Genomic DNA, 16,867 nt, shown 5'->3' with positions numbered 1-16,867 from the left:
GGTTTCCCACAGTGGGTCAGGTCTGAGCCATCTCCTCTTTTACAAATAGCTGAGTACAACAATTGTTGATGTGCATTCCTGTTACACCTCTCCCTGAGTATGCCCTTCTATTTGAGAGCACCTTCATTAGAAGTATTAAAAGAATAAAATACTCAGTAGAGAATTACACATTTTTAAGAGACTTTAGAAAGTGGTTTTTAGTTCAGCCATTTATTTTCTAGATAGTTTTAAACCCAAAACATTCAAAACAAATAGAGTATTGTCTTTAAAATGTCTAGATTAGAGATTTCACAAACTCTATAACCTATTTATTGTTCTGGATGGGCAACTTATTTTGTTATGGTAGAATTTTGCTAGGAAGCACAGTTTCAACCGGCTGACACTCTATAAGATGAAACCACAGTGACATCCATTCTCTCTAAAGGAAATTTAAATGTAATACTGATTCAAATTTGGGAAGAGAAGGAAATGTTCTGTATATGAAATTTCCATTGTTTTCCTCTGATTTTCTGGATTTTAAAAATAAGTTTGGATGTACTTTGGAGTTTGTTATACTTTTCAAAAATTTAAGTGAAAAATTCCTTTATAATCAGCTGATTTTTGAAATTTCAGTGAGGTCTTTCCTTATCCTTTAAATTTTGTCAAAACGACATTATTCTACAAAACAAGTTGACATGTGTCCTTACCTAGATCAGAACAGTGTACAACTCTCGAGTAGCACTGGCATCCAAACGGACATGTTGGAAACAGATCGAATGGGAAGAAGGGGTTAATTGGCTCTCTTGTTGGGAAAAGAGAGTTGTTAGCATCACTGTCACCTTCGTCTTCCATGTCCTTCAGCATCATATTCTTCAGTGTCAGGTACGAAGGGTGAAATAAGGGTTTGGCAGAGCACAAAGTCAAGAACACTAGGAGCACATACTCCTTCATGTCGTCCTGTGTAGGGGACCGGTCTAGAACTAAGTAGACATTGAGGATTAAGTTAAAGTTTAAATAAATACAGTTCCTGCTGCTGTACATTTCTCAGAGCTGGCAAGAGTACAATGAAATGGCATTCTAATTTATTACCAGTGTGAGAGTAAGTTTATTAAAAGTTTTTGGAAAGCAGTTCAGCAATATGCATTGGAAGCTTTATAAATATCTTTATTCTTCATCTAGCAGTTCTACTTTTGGCATCTAGTCTCAGGAAACAATTCTAATGTGCATAAAGGTGTTCATCAGAGAATCATATATAATAGCAAAAAAATTAAAGATAATACTAATGGTTAAAGAGAAATAGTAAAATAAAATAGGGTATATTTATTCCATGAAATACTTTGGAACCCACAAAATGTTTGCAAAGATATTTAAAAATATGAAAAACTGTTTTTTGAAATAAAAGAAAATATAAAAAATCTATACATAATATACTTACAAACACAAACACACACAAAACCTGGCACAAATATACCTAATTGATGATAATATCTGGATGGTAGAGTCATGAATTACTTGTGTCTTTTTTTTTCTTTAATTTCTATACTGAGCAATAAGAACTACATTTATACTTAGGAAACAAATAAATGCTTTTAAAAACAAAAACATATTATCATACCTGACTATTTACTCCTAAAATCCTTCCATTGCCTTAATATCTATGTCACTTTTAAAGTAAAATCCTTCATATCCCCTTAGTACATCTGGAAGTTTTCTTTTAACTTCTCTCCCACCATCCTCCCCAGCCTCACTCTCAGAGTTGGTTACTTTTTCCACAGTGTTATTGGATTTCTTCCTTTCAATCTGTTCCATTATCTAATACCTGATCCAAAGCATCTTTGGTCCAGGCTATTCTTTTTTACTGATCTTTCCACTGAGTTCCTTTTGTTTAGCTTTTTGCAGGGGGAAGGCATGGGGTGCTTTCAGTTGTAGTTTTTAAAGCCCACACAAAACTGGAATGTATGAATGAGAACCTTCTGAGAATAGATTTGTTGTCATCTGATGGTGGATATTCCTACAGGTATGTTTACATATCATGGTTTCTTAACCATCAACTGTAAAACATACATTCTTTGTACTTTTCAAAAATTAAAAGCATTATGATATCATCTAAAACAGACTTATACCTGTCTTCCCTTTGGGGCATGCAGTTAGCTTCACATAATGCCCATTGGTGAGTCTGTATCCTGGCAGGAGGGAGTCCACACCCAGCCAGATCATCCAGCAGTGTAGCTGTCCTGCTATGCCTGAGCACCAGATAGCACCTTAGCCACAGAGGGCTTCTAGAGTCAGTCAGAATTGGTCCAGCCTCAGGAAGACCTGGCCCTCCAAATCCTTGAATTATGCCAGCTTCTTACAGTTTTCTAGAACCCAGAAATCAGCTTTAATATCTCTCCACAGCCTTGCTTTTTTTTGGACTTAAGAATCAGAAATGAATTAACTAACTTAATTAAAATATTCATTTATATATCTTTTAATCATCAGAGAAAGGTTTTTTAAAAAACCCTACTGTCATCAGTGATTAACCTGATAACTAACATTTAACGCTTAGAAATCTATATGGCGACAAGTACATTTTGCCCTCTGGGCGGCTGGACATGACCAGCCTTATCAGGTTTCCCTATGAGAACTCACACTCAATTGTGCTAGGAAAGGGGAGATTACAGGACACAGAACAGAAAAGATTTTTATATTTTTATAATCTTATTCTGAATCCCACTTCAGAACCAGTTCTGTCCTTCCATCTCTACACTGCCTGTGGAATTGTCAATTCAGTTTATTCTAGATACGTCTCTCACATTAACCAGGAGGCCTGAGAGGTGTAAAGAGCTTCAGTGGCTTCCCCAAGGCCACATAACCAAATTGAAGTGGAAATTGAGTTAGAGCTCATGTGTCCCAACCCATTCTTTGCATCTTTGCTGCAACCCACACAGGAGCACACTCCTTTATCTTCTTTTATCTAGTGGCCTCTATCATCTCTTCCTTTCCAGCCAGTCCACATGTTGCTGTCCTGTGTACATCTGTACATAAAGGAGTGCACTCACAGCTTTCGGAGGGTGGAAATGCGAGTGGTTGTGTGGTCAGATTTGTATGGTGCAGAGAGAGATTGTGCTGGCAACTCACGGGCCAGCAGCTTCTGTCAGCCGGCCCTGGGGACAAGCAGGTTACTCTTCCAGTCACCCTGGAATCCTGGCACAGGCACCTGGTTTTGGTCAACTAGGCTTCATTTCCAGCATCACTTTGGCACATCATTTCTGCTTCTTAGCTGCCCGCCTAACTATGCTCCATTATGTTTCTTGACCGTAGGCTTCTTTGTGGTTCCTGGCTCCTTAATGCTTGGTGCCCTGCCTTGCCTTGACTTCCACAATTCTCATTCTTGAGCTAATTTAGCTCTTGGTCCTTAGCAAAACCAAAGATTGTCTCTGGTACCAATTTATTCTTTAAGATTGTTCTGCATCGCAGCTCTATCTTCTAGGACCATAGCTGCCCCTGACCTTATTTGACCTTGGTAGAGAAGTTAGTGAATTAAATGTCATTTGAAGTCATGTCTCTGGCTTTCTTTGAGGCTGCTGGAGTTTTTCATTGGGCATTTATCAAGTACCCACTGTGTACCAGGCACAGGGTTAGGATACATAATCCATGAAGTAGAACATGTTTGGATGTTCAATGGACATGCTTCTCCCTATCCACTTCTCCCACGCTTCCTTGCTCAAAACACAACCACAGCTCCTAATCCGCTACTCTCAGGTAAGTGTGGGATTGTTGTAAAAGTTAATACTTGAATGTCAGGTACGCTAATAGGAAAACTAAAAAACAAATGCTCAAGTTAGTAAATAGAACTAAACTGTGTGTGGTCAGTGCTGGCTGTGTACACTCTGGCTCTAACATTTTGGAATAATCTCCAGATGTGTGGTCCCCAGACTCTGAAAATAAAATTCTTCACCATAAGTTTGTGTACTCCTCATAAATTGTGTACTCCTCATAAATCTCAGTTTACTATTTGAGACCAGTAGAAATAAAGACATCTATAAAATATACATACATGAAAAAAAGGTTGAAATAGAATACACAAACCTAATAAGAGGGATAGTGGGCTTATGAGTGAAGGATTATTTTCCTGTCTATGGTGCATATTTTTAAAATTATTATTTTGCTTTTTAAATATTTTAAATAGCAATCTGCAAGAAAATGGTCTTTACTCTGGTCCTCCATATACTTTTGCCTTTTCTTGAAACTTTGCCACTTCTAGAAACATTAGACAGTACAATTAAAGGTTTCGCATACACTGCCCCCTCAGAATTCAACCAGCAGTGCCTACCTTCAAAATAGTCTGGAGCCACAATTTCTTGAGGGCTAGCACCATTTACTCTGGTCCATGGGAGATAAAAGAGTTTTAATAAAAAGTTATTTTTGAGTTGGTTGGTTGTTTGAGTTTCATTATTTTTGTAGAAACTTAGAGATAAATAGGCTGTAGCTTCCCCGTCTAGACCAGAAAAATCTATGTAATGCATAATTAGACCTAAGAAAATGGTAAAACTTTAAAAAATACATATAACAAGAGGAATATGTTAGAGATCCAAAGTGGGAAGCCAGGACGCAATGCCTTGGCTTTCCCTGTAGCCTGGCAGCAGGGCCAGGGACTTGCCTTCACTCCTGCAAACCCCATTTCCTGCTGCAGTCATGTTGCCCTATGATGTAGGAGATCCCTGGAGTGGGGTGTAGGCTGGGATGAGGGGGAGCAGAGCAGTTGTGGCAGACTTAGAGGGACACTGGTATGAGGAGCAGAGCTGGGAGGAGACACAGAAGATCAGTGCTCAGGTGAAAGAGAGGAAGAAAGCCAAGCATGAGGGAGGGGACTTATTTCTCTTACATGTTCCCTCCAAAAGGGCTGCTGGTCAGCCTACCTGTGGGGTCAGGAGGAGCATCAGCCAGTGTCCCTCCCTTCCTCTCTCTTCTTTCTTACACTGATAAGCTACATGAGTTCCTCCCTGCCTTAGATAAGATGGTGACTCTGGCCTGCTATGTTAGGCAGTGGCTTGTCTATGGTAGTTGGCAAGCTTTCCAGTTGCTGGCTGGTGGGGGCAGCCACCAGTCATGCCCTTCTGGACCCTTCCCTGGTGAGTGAGAGAGGAGACATGTGGAAGCAGGAAATGCCATTTAGTTGAAACTCCCTCCCAGTGTTGAAGTTTCCTCCAGAACATTGTAGACCAGATGGTGTGTCTGCTCTCTGATTGCATGACTCCAGTGAGAGGACTCAGGGAGCACACCTCCTCAAGAGGCATCCAGTTCCACTGCTGTCCATCTGTGGTTGACAGGAAATTCTTTATATTGAGACCAAAAATGCCTTCTGTCACATTCTTCTCTCTGTGCTACTTCTGTTTTCTGTTAGTTATATGAAATTAACCTGATCTTTTTGCATTCTCTTATCCTGTTTACTTGAAAAGAGAAGTCAGGAGAACCTTGATTCCATGAGGAATTAACCATTTATTCCCTTCATTTGAGATGGCAAAGGCTTGATTAAAAAAACAAGTGATTATAGACCCCAAACCTTGCCCTATTCTAGTTAAGCAATTTTTTATCAGTAGAAAAATATTGGAATGTCCAAGAGGGAACACTAAATAGCAATGTTTTTTCCCCATTATTCAGAGAGTGTAGAGAATATTGTTTCTCATTTAAATGATGACTCTTAGTTGTTTGTTTTATTTTTAAATTTTGCGTTTATTAATATGGGTCAAGCTCTTATTTGTTTAGTTTTGGCAGTATTTAGATTGTTATTTTTAAAACCTTTAAAAATGTTTATGTCTTGTTCTCAAGAAAGCTCAGTATTTCCCTGATACAGACGTTTTGACAGAGTTTCTTACTCATGGAAAACTTTGAAATTTTGTTTCAAATTTCTCTTACTCTGAATAATATTTGAAATATTATTTCAGTGCTACTGCTGTTATTACTAAGCCATGGCACATTAGAGCCAGGAGAGGCCTTTGAGACTTTGCTACCATGCCCTCTTTTATAGCAGAAGAAGCCGAAGCTGGCCTCCTCACTGCTGCATTGTCCACCCTTCTGCTTGGCCTCCTCTAAATGGGTCTTATTCCCACAGTGACTTCCAGACAGTAACCAGGCTCTCCTCGGAGAGGATGGGGTGAGAGGCTTGGCCATGTTCTTAGGACTGGAAATGTAGCTTGAGAAGTGTCTTTCTGAATTTACATAAGCTCCTATTTTCTGCTTAAATGTTCCACAAACTGGAATGGAAAATTTGTCTAAGTGAAATGGTATTTCCTCTCAGACACTATCATTAGGAAAATAAATCACTGTGCTTTGAAATCCTATGCTTAAAGTTCTGCTTGGCTGAAATTCCTCTCGATTCACAAGTACCAACAATAGTTTTCAGTATATAAATGTGATATAACATGCTCTGTGTATTCGCAGAAGGAATCCAGACTAAATTCTGGTGTAGTCAAGGCACAGCCTTGTAAATGGACAAGTAAGTTAAACTTCGGAAACTTATTCACAGTACCTTTTTGTCATGGAAACTGATACTTTCAAAGCCTATGATTTCCTTAAAAAGATACTTAACTTTACCTTGAAAGTATAAATAGCAGCTGATTGAAGAACTTGCTGGCTGCTTTTCCTTTTATATGTTTTGTCCTTCATCAGTTTTTCAATGCATCTAGCAACCTAGCTACTGTCTTTAAAAACTCCTACCTCTTCATTTTTCTATTGTTTCCTATGCTTCCTTAAAACTTGTGCTTGTAAAGTTAATCTCTTGTCTCAAACCTCAGATCAGATATCTGAATATTCTTTTTTAATTAAGTAGCTGTAACAGAAGACTGCATATCCTCAATTCTTTCCACCACTACCCTATATGGCTAAATACTAAAAACATCAAGATGCTTTTACACATGTGTGGGCTTATGATTTTTTTTTTAAACAACTCGGTTCTTGGTGGGATTTTTTAATTCTTTATTTTTAGAGAGATATATACCCCCTGAGATTCTTTGTGACTTAATCCTCTATACCATGTGGCTACTGTTTATGGCTGCCACACCTCCAAATAGGTTAACAAGAAAGAATGCTGTGCTGTATTAGATTATGAGGGAGTAGAATATCAAATACATTGTTTAATTTGTTAAAATCTAATATTAAATAAAAGAGGGAGTAGAATATCAAATACATTGTTTAATTTGTTAAAATCTAATATTAAATAAAAAATTTATTTTGGGAGGGGACAAAGGAAATCTTTGTTTTACACTCCGACTGGATATTGTGAAAAGAAGTTTCTAATCTTTCACATTGAATATAGGGCTAATTAAACTATTGCTGATAAATATTCTTTCTTAGAGTTATATGGATCTCCATTTTAACTGTCCAGTGTCATTTCATTACATAAGAATAAGGAATACATTTATTAAGGCAAAATATGAATATTCAAATATGTAAGTAAAAACATTTGAATAACTCATATATTTTTAAAATACCTTAGAAAATATCATAGTTTCACATTTTGAAAAAATCTTTTACTGTTTTCACTTAATGTATTTGTAATATCCCCAAACTTTCTTATCATTCATTATTAAGGTAATGTTATTTTCTTAAAAGAACATGTTCACAAGATATTTGTTTAAATGATTTTAAAAATCAATCCTGTTAACTTTTATGGTAAAGTATAATGACAGGTTATCATTTAGCTATTTTAAAAAGTCGCAATTATGTTGAAAGTAAATCCATTATATGTAAAACATAAAAGCTAGAGTAATTTTAGGTATGTATTTAAGTGCCATTTTTTAAGACATTATACAGATAAACTTTAAACTATATTATATAATTTACAAGCATTTATGTTAATTACATTAATGTCCTCTTAGTATTGACTAAAACAATTGTACACTAGTACATGAAAAAAAGACATGAAAACATACCTTGTAAGAAGAGAGTAAGTTCTCCTGAAAGTAGAATTTTCCACCATGTACTACTTATCTATAACGTAAATGTTCTCAGCTACTATTTAAGAAGAAAATATGAAAAGATATTACATTTAAAAGAAAAACAGCCTTCTGCAGAGCCTGGTGTGGCTGCACCCTGGGTGACACTGGAATAAGCTGCTTCCACAGATTAGCCCATGTTAGTACTGAGAAGCAAGATTAAAACTTGTTACTGCTCATGTGTTTTCCATCACTGTTTGTATCGTAGCCAAGACTTCTAGCTAAACTCTAGACGTCTACTGGAAGATTCTGAAGAAAGAAAAGAGAGTTTAATAATTCATGGCAACTGGCCATTGAAAGTGCAGTCAAAGCCATTCAAGAAATACCTGATTTGAAAAAAATATGAAATTCTTAAATGAATGAATACTTATAAGTTACAAATTTAAAAATCACTCACTCTATATAGACTAATATTTATCAGTTTTAGGAAGGAATACTGAAAGAGTACATTATTGAAATGTAAATCCAATCTCCAGATGTACCTAAGAAAGGAGCCATGCTGTTAATTTTCTTCTGATGACTGAAGCTGTTACATCAAGCATACGTCTCAAGAATTTCTTTAAAAGCTTTTGGCCCTGCCACAGGCATGTCAGGGGAATTGCAGACCAGGCCCTATATAATGCTTCTGGCCCCAGCCTATATGCTGTGATACAGACATTGATGCAAGGATACAGGTGAAGCCTGCTTGGACTTTCACTTTTCAAGAGAATATCACCTATGACCACATAGCATTTAGGGAGGACATGGGAGCAGGAAGACAACATTCACAATTAGGCCTGAGAGAATGCCCAATTCCCACATCAATTAAGACATCATCCTTCAAGAGGACATTTTTCTAAGTCTGGGTACCTAAGTACTAGGTAACACCAAACTAGCATCTTCATGACGTGCAGATTTGGGGGCCAGCCTGTTTGCAAAGCGTGTTTCCAGTAGTTTAGCAGAGTCTGGTCTCTCCTGACACAAAGAATCTGACTGTTGTTTGTTCCTGATTCCCAGAGAAATGGCACATGTTGAAGCAAGCCATAGAAAAAGTACTGTGCCTCCAATGTGCAGGACACCCAGCCCCCACTTAAATAAAATATACTTCTGTGGCCCTCACATCAGACAGTCCCGTATGCTGGCCTCTGCAGAGCTTTAGGCCTGCCCTGGGTGCAGCACCTGAGGTTTGGCAGGCCTCCTGTTTGGTTATAATGCTCATGTTCCCATTTATTCAGTTATGTTTAGTTCGAAACATTTGTCTGCTACCTTGATGAATTGGGACATCGTGAGTGTTGAACTGGATTTTATTAACCTGAGCTCCATCAAAGCAGTGGCCATAAATGAGAAGCTCCTTGGGCAGAAATCTGTGTCCTTCACAGTGTTTTGTTTTGTTTTTTTAACTTTTAACTGAAGTATACGTTACAAAAAAATAAACATTGTAATGGTACAGCTCAATTAATTTTCACAAACACCTAATCAAGAAATCCCAGCACTCCTGGACCCCTCAGAATCACTCTGTCTTCAGAGGAGGCCGCTGTCTGACTTCAAAAACCATAGCTTTCTGAACTTTATATATACAGTGCATTCTCTTCTGAGTCTGGCTTTCTTCATTCAGCGTTATGTTTTAGAGATCCATCCAGGTCATTGTGGTTAGCAATAGCTTGTTCATTCTCATTATAAGCATACCTTCTTGTATTGCGCTTCACTTTATTGCATTTCACAGATACTGTGTTTTTTGACAAACTGAAGGTTTGTGGCAACCCTGTGTCGGGCAAATCTATTGGTGCCATTTTTCCAACAGCATCTGCTCACTTCATGTCTCTGTGTCACATTTTGGTAATTTGCAATATTTCAAACTTTTCCTTTGTTATTATATTTGTTATGGTGATCTATGATCAGTGGTCTTTGATATTACTACTACAACTTGCAGAAGCCTCAGGCGATGGTTAGCATTTTTAGCAATAAAATCTTTTTAATTAAGTTTTGTTCTTTTTTTTTAAGACAGAATGATATTGCACACTTAATAGATCACAGTATAGTGCGCTGGGAAACCCATAAGTACGTGTAACTTACTTTATTGAAATATTTACTTTATCACAGTGGTCTGGAACAAAACATGCAATATCTCCAAGGTATACCCATATTATATAACATTCTTCTGTATGAATATGCCAGAAATTATATATTTTATATGTATATTCATATATATATTCATTTAACTGGGTTAATTTCCATTTGGAGTGTAGCTATGAACTTTTAAGCATTCATTGATCTGTCATTTGAGGCTCGTGTATGTGTTTCTGTCAGGTAGAATTGCTCTATATTTAAAAATTGTGGGGTTTCCCTTGTGGCTCAGTGGTTAAGAATCTGCCTGCCAATGCAGGGGACAGGGGTTCAAGCCCTGGTCCGGGAAGATCCCACATGCTGTGGAGCAACTGAACCCATGCGCCACAACTACTGAGCCTGTGCTCTAGAGCCCGTGAGCCACAACTGCTGAGCCCGCGTGCTGCAACTACTAAAGCCCACGCGCCTAGAGCCTGTGCTCTGCAACAAGAGAAGGCACTGCAATGAGAAGCCCGTGCACCGTAACGAAGAGTAGCCCCCACTTGCTGCAACTAGAGAAAGCCCACACGCAGCAATGAAGACCCAACGCAGCCAAAAAAAATAAATAAAATATTTTTTTTTAATTATGGGGCCTCCCTGGTGGCGCAGTGGTTGAGAGTCCGCCTGCCGATGCAGGGGACACGGGTTTGTGCCCTGGTCTGGGAGGGTCCCACATGCCGTGGAGCGGCTGGGCCCGTGAACCATGGCCGCAGAGCCTGCACGTCCGGAGCCTGTGCTCCGCAACGGGAGAGGCCACAACAGTGAGAGGCCCGCGTACCGCAAAAAAAAAAAAAAAAAAAAAATAATTATGAAGTTTCAACTTCTCTTGATAAGTAAAGCCTTGCCACTGGGTGGCTCCTGTTTTTGCATGGCAACACTTGGCTGGGGATGAGTGGCAGCGCCTCCTCTCAGTGGGATGTGTGCCTCCCACTCTCTACCTTTGCCTGTGCTCACACAGTGTTCCTCTCCCACATCATTCTACCAGCCTCTCCTCACCTCTCAGTCATGGCATCTTCCCCGTGACCACCCGTCTAGGCAGGGTTCTGCCACCTTGTCTAGAGAGCTGGGAGGCACTTCCTGTGAGATTGTTTTTCTAAAGATGTGTTGCAGCCTCTCTCCTCTCCTCACTTGTGAGCCCTGAGCTTATCTTCCTCTAGCATGCTGTTGTGCTCTTTAGTCAGAAGGCTTAGGGAAAGAAATGGGCCCTGGAGTATAATGCCAAGATGCAGGTGGTCTTTCTGGCTTATTCACCCTATTCTGCTGACATTGTGACTAGAGGTACAGCCCAGGGCCCAAAACCCCTCCCACAGTCTTGGAGCTGCAGGTGGGAAGCTTTACCTCACAACTGCAGAGATAGCCCAGCGTGCACAAACACACCATTTGGATATAAACTGGAGTTTTTTCTCCACACCTTTGCGGGTTGTCATTCCAGACACATCAGTGTACCTCCTCTTCCCTAGAGTATTGTGAGGAAAAAATCTTCCTTTTTTGGTTCCTATAAGGGTCCTATGAAGGGGACCTAATTCTTTTCTACATGTTTGTTTTTTATTGTTTGGCTTTTGCCTCGTTGGGCCTTGGTCTAAATACTGGAGAATTAGTGTTACTATATCAAACAGTGTCTTTGGGAATCATGAATAATCTGCACATTATTATGTTTTAAACAAGATAAGTTTCAAAATTAGAAAAGTAATATTCGCTCTACTGACATTTTATGAACAGAAACATTGATTGCATAAAAGGAACATCAACACAAATTTCTTGCATGGCCCAATATATTCCAATCATGATGAAAATAAAAATAAATTGCTTAAGCCACGCTTGCATATAATTTTTAAGACCCTTTCCTGACCTTCTGCTAATGTAGAAATGGAGAACAGTGGTCAAAGCCCAAACAAATGAGAACTGGAAAGGACCTTAGAAATCATCTCATGCAAATTAAAACTCCAATGGGTGAGGAGTAGGGGTGACTGTGGTCACATGAGACACCTTCCTGAGCTCAAGTATCACTAAGACGATTGAGTTTTATGATGTTTGTCAGCTGGTATCTGGTGCTTCCTCCCCTGTTTACCTTAACCTTCTGAGTACATTGGAATGGATTGTGTACTAGTCTCTCATAGTAGAAATTACAAGGAAAATTTTGTCCATCCGTTTATTCAAAGAACGGTGTTAAGTGCCATGAAGAAAAGCAAAATGGGATGGGGGATTGTCAGCGAAACGTTGAGGGAATGAGGGGATGTGCCTTCCAAATACCTAGTTCAAGAATGTTCTAGACCATCAAATCCTAGGATGTAAATAATGTATGCTCTTTATGCATAACAGAGGTTGTATATAGTAGGCATTCACAAAAACTTCTGAAAGAAGTGAATTCATGGGTTTGATATGATTTTATGGGTGGTTTTGAATGTTCAAGCATCCTTCATGGTGGACTAGGCTCTGTGGTTTATAATGAGAATTGACTTTATACAGTAGATCATGACCCATGGGCAGTATTCAGCCCACAGATATGGTTTGTTTGGAGCATATGGTATTTTTAAAAATGAGGAAATTTTATATCAAAGTCTAAATTTACCATATCTTAAAAACTAGTTTGACAAAACCGGCCCTGAATTCCTGTGCAGTTCCAGCAATTGGCTGAGCTCATGGCAGCAACCTTCTTCAAATGGGCTTCTGGTTCCTGGCTCTCAGCTCCCATTCTTCTATACCCTGTGCTGGTAAGGACTTGCTTCTGCAACTTGCAGGCTGAGCTCCTGTCATCATCCTGTTGGATGTTTTGCTCTGAAGATGAATTAATGCCATAAATTGTCTTTTAAAATGGATTGAGTTGAATTTATAATAAAAATGTAGGTATCAAATATTTTTAAGTAATGCCTCAAAGGTCAGTTTGCTTTCAGGAATGGGTGCAAGTAATGGTTTTGTTTTAAATAAATTTCCAGGCTCTTTTAACTGAGAAGACCTAAAAGCAGTGAGCATATCTAACTTCCAGATCTGTGTTTCTAAGGGCCATTTTTCATTAGAAGGAGCAAGGCCCCTGAGAAAAATGTCAAGTAATAGATCAGGGCCAGGGAATCTGTAAAGGAATTCTGTAAACCTGAAACATTTCATCATACCAGCAGGCACAAAAGCACTCAGAGATTACTGCGGACTGTGAACAGAACATAGAAGCTAGGTGAAGGCATAGTTTGAATACCTCAAATAAGAATGGCAATGGATTATAGCACATCAAATGCAAAATCCTTTTTATAACAGAGGGAAGAGGGCCAAAAGGATCATAGCTTTTTCTGTAGAGGAATGCCAACTAATGAGTACAGAAGGAATCACAGAGTTAGAAAATCACCACTGTGAAACCTCCAACATAGTCACTGATTTAGGCAAAGATGGGAGCTAAAACCACTAAGTGAAAGGTTATTGGATGGCAAGATATTCACACAGACCTAAAGTCTTACCTTGCAGGATATTTCTTAATTACAAGGAGATGAAGACACTACCTTAACCAATGTCTCAGCATCACCAATAACACGCCAGCCTGACATTTTGTGCCTCCTGATATGATACAAAAGGAAGTACATGACATCACTTATGTGGGATTCTTGGCAAAAACGTTTCACCTAAATCTAATCGTAAGGAAACAATCAGACAAATACATATTAGGGGACATTCTACATGATAGCTGGCTTGGACCCTTCAAAAAGTGAAGGGGTGAAACACATAGGCAGAGAATTTCTACTCTAGATTATAGGAGACTAAAGGCAAGTGAACTCTGATTAGATCTTGAGCCACATATACACATACCACACGCACAGCAATTTAGGACATTGTTGGGACAGTTGGGAAAATCTGAATATGGACTGTATGTTGAAACTGAATCGATGTTAAATTTCTGGGGTTTGATAATGTGAGAGAATGTAATCATTGTCTCATGGTTATGTAAGAAAATGTCCTTGTTCTTAGGAGACTTATACTGAAGTACTAGGGTGACATGATATCTGCAACTTACATTCAGATGGTCCAGCTCCTGTACCCCACAAATACATATATATGTATAGACAGGGATATGGAAAGAGTGAAAAAGATAAAATGAAGGTGACAAAATATTAATTGGTGAATGTAGGTGAAGAATATGTAGATGTTCACTGTATTCTTTCAACTTTTCTATGGCCATAAAAATATTGCTAAATAAATGCTAAATAGTTGTGGGGAATAAGGCAATTTGACTTAAATTAATTTTAACTCTTTGATTTATCTTTAACTCTAGTGAAATATTTACATGTAAAATTTATTTGAAGTTAATTAAGGTGTTACTCTACCTACAGATTCTTAGCTATTGTACAAGGATCCCTAGAGGATTTAGGATGGGTTTTATGAGCCTTTTGATACATGCAGAGTGTTTGTATATGTGTATTTTTCTGCATAGAAGGTCCATCATAGCTTCTATCATATCCTCAAAGGGAGGGGTCCATCCTTCAAATAGTTAAGAACTACTGACCTAGAGTAGATTTACAATTTATAATACATTCTTTATTTTGAGTATCACATACTAGTCAGCATTTCAGACAGTTCATGTATAAATTTGGTAATTGTGAATGTAATTCTCAACTTATGTAAAGCAAATGAACCTTCAGCAGATTCCAATTTATAAAAAGATTTGCTTATATCAGCTGATAGTTCAATGTAAGTTTATTTGACCACAGAGATTCTGTTACTTAGAAACACACCATGACATTCTAATAACATGATGTATTCCTTTTCTTTTCCAAACTAATATGTGTTTAGTGCAATCATATGTTATTTTTAATGCAGTCTGCTTTCCCTTATGTGGATTCACATTCTTCACATTTTGTGCAAAGGGAAAAATATGCTAGACTGTAAATTTTTTAATCCATTTTCATGTAGAAAGGGAAATATAATGTCAAAGAAGAAAATCATGCCTTTATATTTTTTAGTTGTGTAATCACTAAGCTCTATTAATCTAGTTAGAAACATTCACCTCTTTGCACATAACAGTGTGTGACAGACCAAATTCCAACATGACTTATAGTTTCAACTGTTCCTGTACAGCATGTTGAAGCAACGACATGTGAGTAATACGTTAATATGCCAAAGCGTTGTTTAAGACATATAGGATGAAATGTATCTATATCTATCTATATATAGATAGATAGATAGATATAGATATATATAGATATATAGATATATAGATATCTATATATCTATATACACATATCTATACTGTTTACAGTAGATTTTAGTTTCTCTGAAAATCTTTCACAAATGCCTCTGGGTCTGTTGGAGTAGGTTTAATCAGAGCTGATGTTTACAAGGATAGTAAATACTTAAACTCCCCAGGAGAACCATCTGCCCAGAGCATGCTGCACCTGGCCAAGGCTTACATGCAGACTCTTACTGTATCCCCGTAGACCCACTTGTGGGTTATCTCTGAGGTAGGAATCCATCTGCAGGACAGGTTTACTGATCAAATATTCTTCTAGTTTGGCTATTTTACATACAGTTTTTCTCCCTTTTTGGTGTTGTATTATTACAGTGAATCACACTTATAAGTTAGAATTACTTTTGTTTCCTATAATCAGGATTTTTTTTTAATCTGCTTCTAAACTATTGCCATATCTATGACAATAAGTAGTTTAGATTCTATGAGTCCTGGTTTTACTCTGTGTTTAGAGAGCCCTTGCTCAGGTAAGGCTTGAGCCCTTGCTTAGCCCTTGTTCTAAGCTGGTTTCATTCTGTTCTGTGTGATGGATATGAGCATGCAGTGACACAGCACAAAGACTGCCAAGCTCAAGAGAGACGCTGACATGACTGCAGAGTCCCACTTGAGTGCAGCCGTCTACAGAGAGCATTTGCTGACTCCTGCCCGCTGTAATAGGCCCACTCCTTTTTCCACTGTATATCACAATCTAAGGAATCAATGTCCTTTAATAATTAATATCTACCATATTATGAGACTTGGCAGCCTTGAGCAAGTCACTGAACCTTCCTACCTGCTGGTTTCCCAATGCCTATCCATGAAGGAATGGACACTCATCTGACGTCCACCCTGTGCTCCTGTCATGGACATCACCTTATTTAACCTTCCCAGCAGCCTTGGTAGGCAGATGTTCTCCTCAATTTCATGGGCAAGGAAACTGGAAATCAGAGTCTAAGTAACTTGACCAAGCCCACAGCTAATAAGGATTCCAGTTCAGACCCAAGATACTCGTTCTTGTTTTTTCATTTCAAGAGATGGACCACCTGTTTCACAGACTTCTAGGGTTTAAGGGCCCCTGGAGTCATCTGGTATATGTTAGAGCTGGCCAGAAACTTCTGTTTTCATAAGTATTTTTTTTGTTTGTTTGTTTGTTTGTTTGTTTGTTTTTTACGGTGTGCGGGCCTCTCACTGTTGTGGCCTCTCCCGTTGCGGAGCACAGGCTCCGGACGCCCAGGCCCAGCAGCCATGTCGCACGGGCCCAGCCGCTCCGCGGCATGTGGGATCTTCCCGGACCGGAGCACGAACCCTTGTCCCCTGCATCAGCAGGCGGACTCTCAACCACTGCGCCACCAGGGAAGCCCCATAAGTATTTTTAATATTTTTGAATTTTAATTTGACTGAGAGTCTGAATTCAACTATGGACAGTTGAATAATTCATTTATCACCAATTTGTAAGTACTTCTCCTATGAGGAAACTTTCTGTTTTCTAAATAAGGGAAAGAGATGGAATAGATATCCTAGAGGGTTTTACCCAGCCCTTTGAGGTTTCACTTAAACAGCAGAACATAAGTATTTCATTCTTTTATGTCAGCATCTATGAACCTAGTAATTCATGTTTAAATGATGG

At 38.5% G+C, this 16,867-nt stretch overlaps 2 protein-coding genes and 1 long non-coding RNA gene across 8 annotated transcripts in view; 2 read left to right on the top strand and 1 right to left on the bottom strand.

Annotated features, from left to right (window-relative positions):
- The window catches only part of ASPN (asporin), a 37,178-nt gene extending 29,021 nt beyond the window's left edge, over positions 1–8,157 (bottom strand). For 2 of the 5 annotated variants that reach the window (XM_067744942.1, XM_067744941.1), the window contains exons 1-3: positions 7,893–8,156; positions 4,295–4,344; positions 687–959 (exon numbers count right to left, since the gene is read on the bottom strand). In XM_067744942.1, the coding sequence (XP_067601043.1) occupies positions 687–959; positions 4,295–4,344; positions 7,893–7,939 (370 nt within the window). In that variant the 5' untranslated portion in view covers positions 7,940–8,156. Of the gene's footprint in view, positions 1–686; positions 960–4,294; positions 4,345–7,892 lie in introns of all 5 variants that reach the window. The other 3 variants (XM_067744940.1, XM_067744939.1, XM_067744943.1) reach the window with 3 other exon arrangements.
- The window catches only part of CENPP (centromere protein P), a 223,143-nt gene that overhangs the window by 119,405 nt on the left and 86,871 nt on the right, over positions 1–16,867 (top strand). The gene's annotated exons all lie outside the window — the stretch shown is intronic.
- Positions 6,039–16,867, top strand: part of LOC137228053 (uncharacterized) — a 32,693-nt gene continuing 21,864 nt past the window's right edge. The window contains exons 1-2 of one of the 2 annotated variants that reach the window (XR_010945122.1): positions 6,039–6,457; positions 10,318–10,624. This is a non-coding gene — a long non-coding RNA (uncharacterized lncRNA). Of the gene's footprint in view, positions 6,458–10,317; positions 10,625–12,623; positions 12,749–16,867 lie in introns of those variants that run through there. The other variant, XR_010945123.1, reaches the window with a different exon arrangement.

Source organism: Pseudorca crassidens, chromosome 7 (genome assembly GCF_039906515.1).
Source record: "Pseudorca crassidens isolate mPseCra1 chromosome 7, mPseCra1.hap1, whole genome shotgun sequence".
NCBI lineage: Eukaryota > Metazoa > Chordata > Mammalia > Artiodactyla > Delphinidae > Pseudorca > Pseudorca crassidens.
This window is presented reverse-complemented; position numbering and strand designations above follow the sequence as displayed.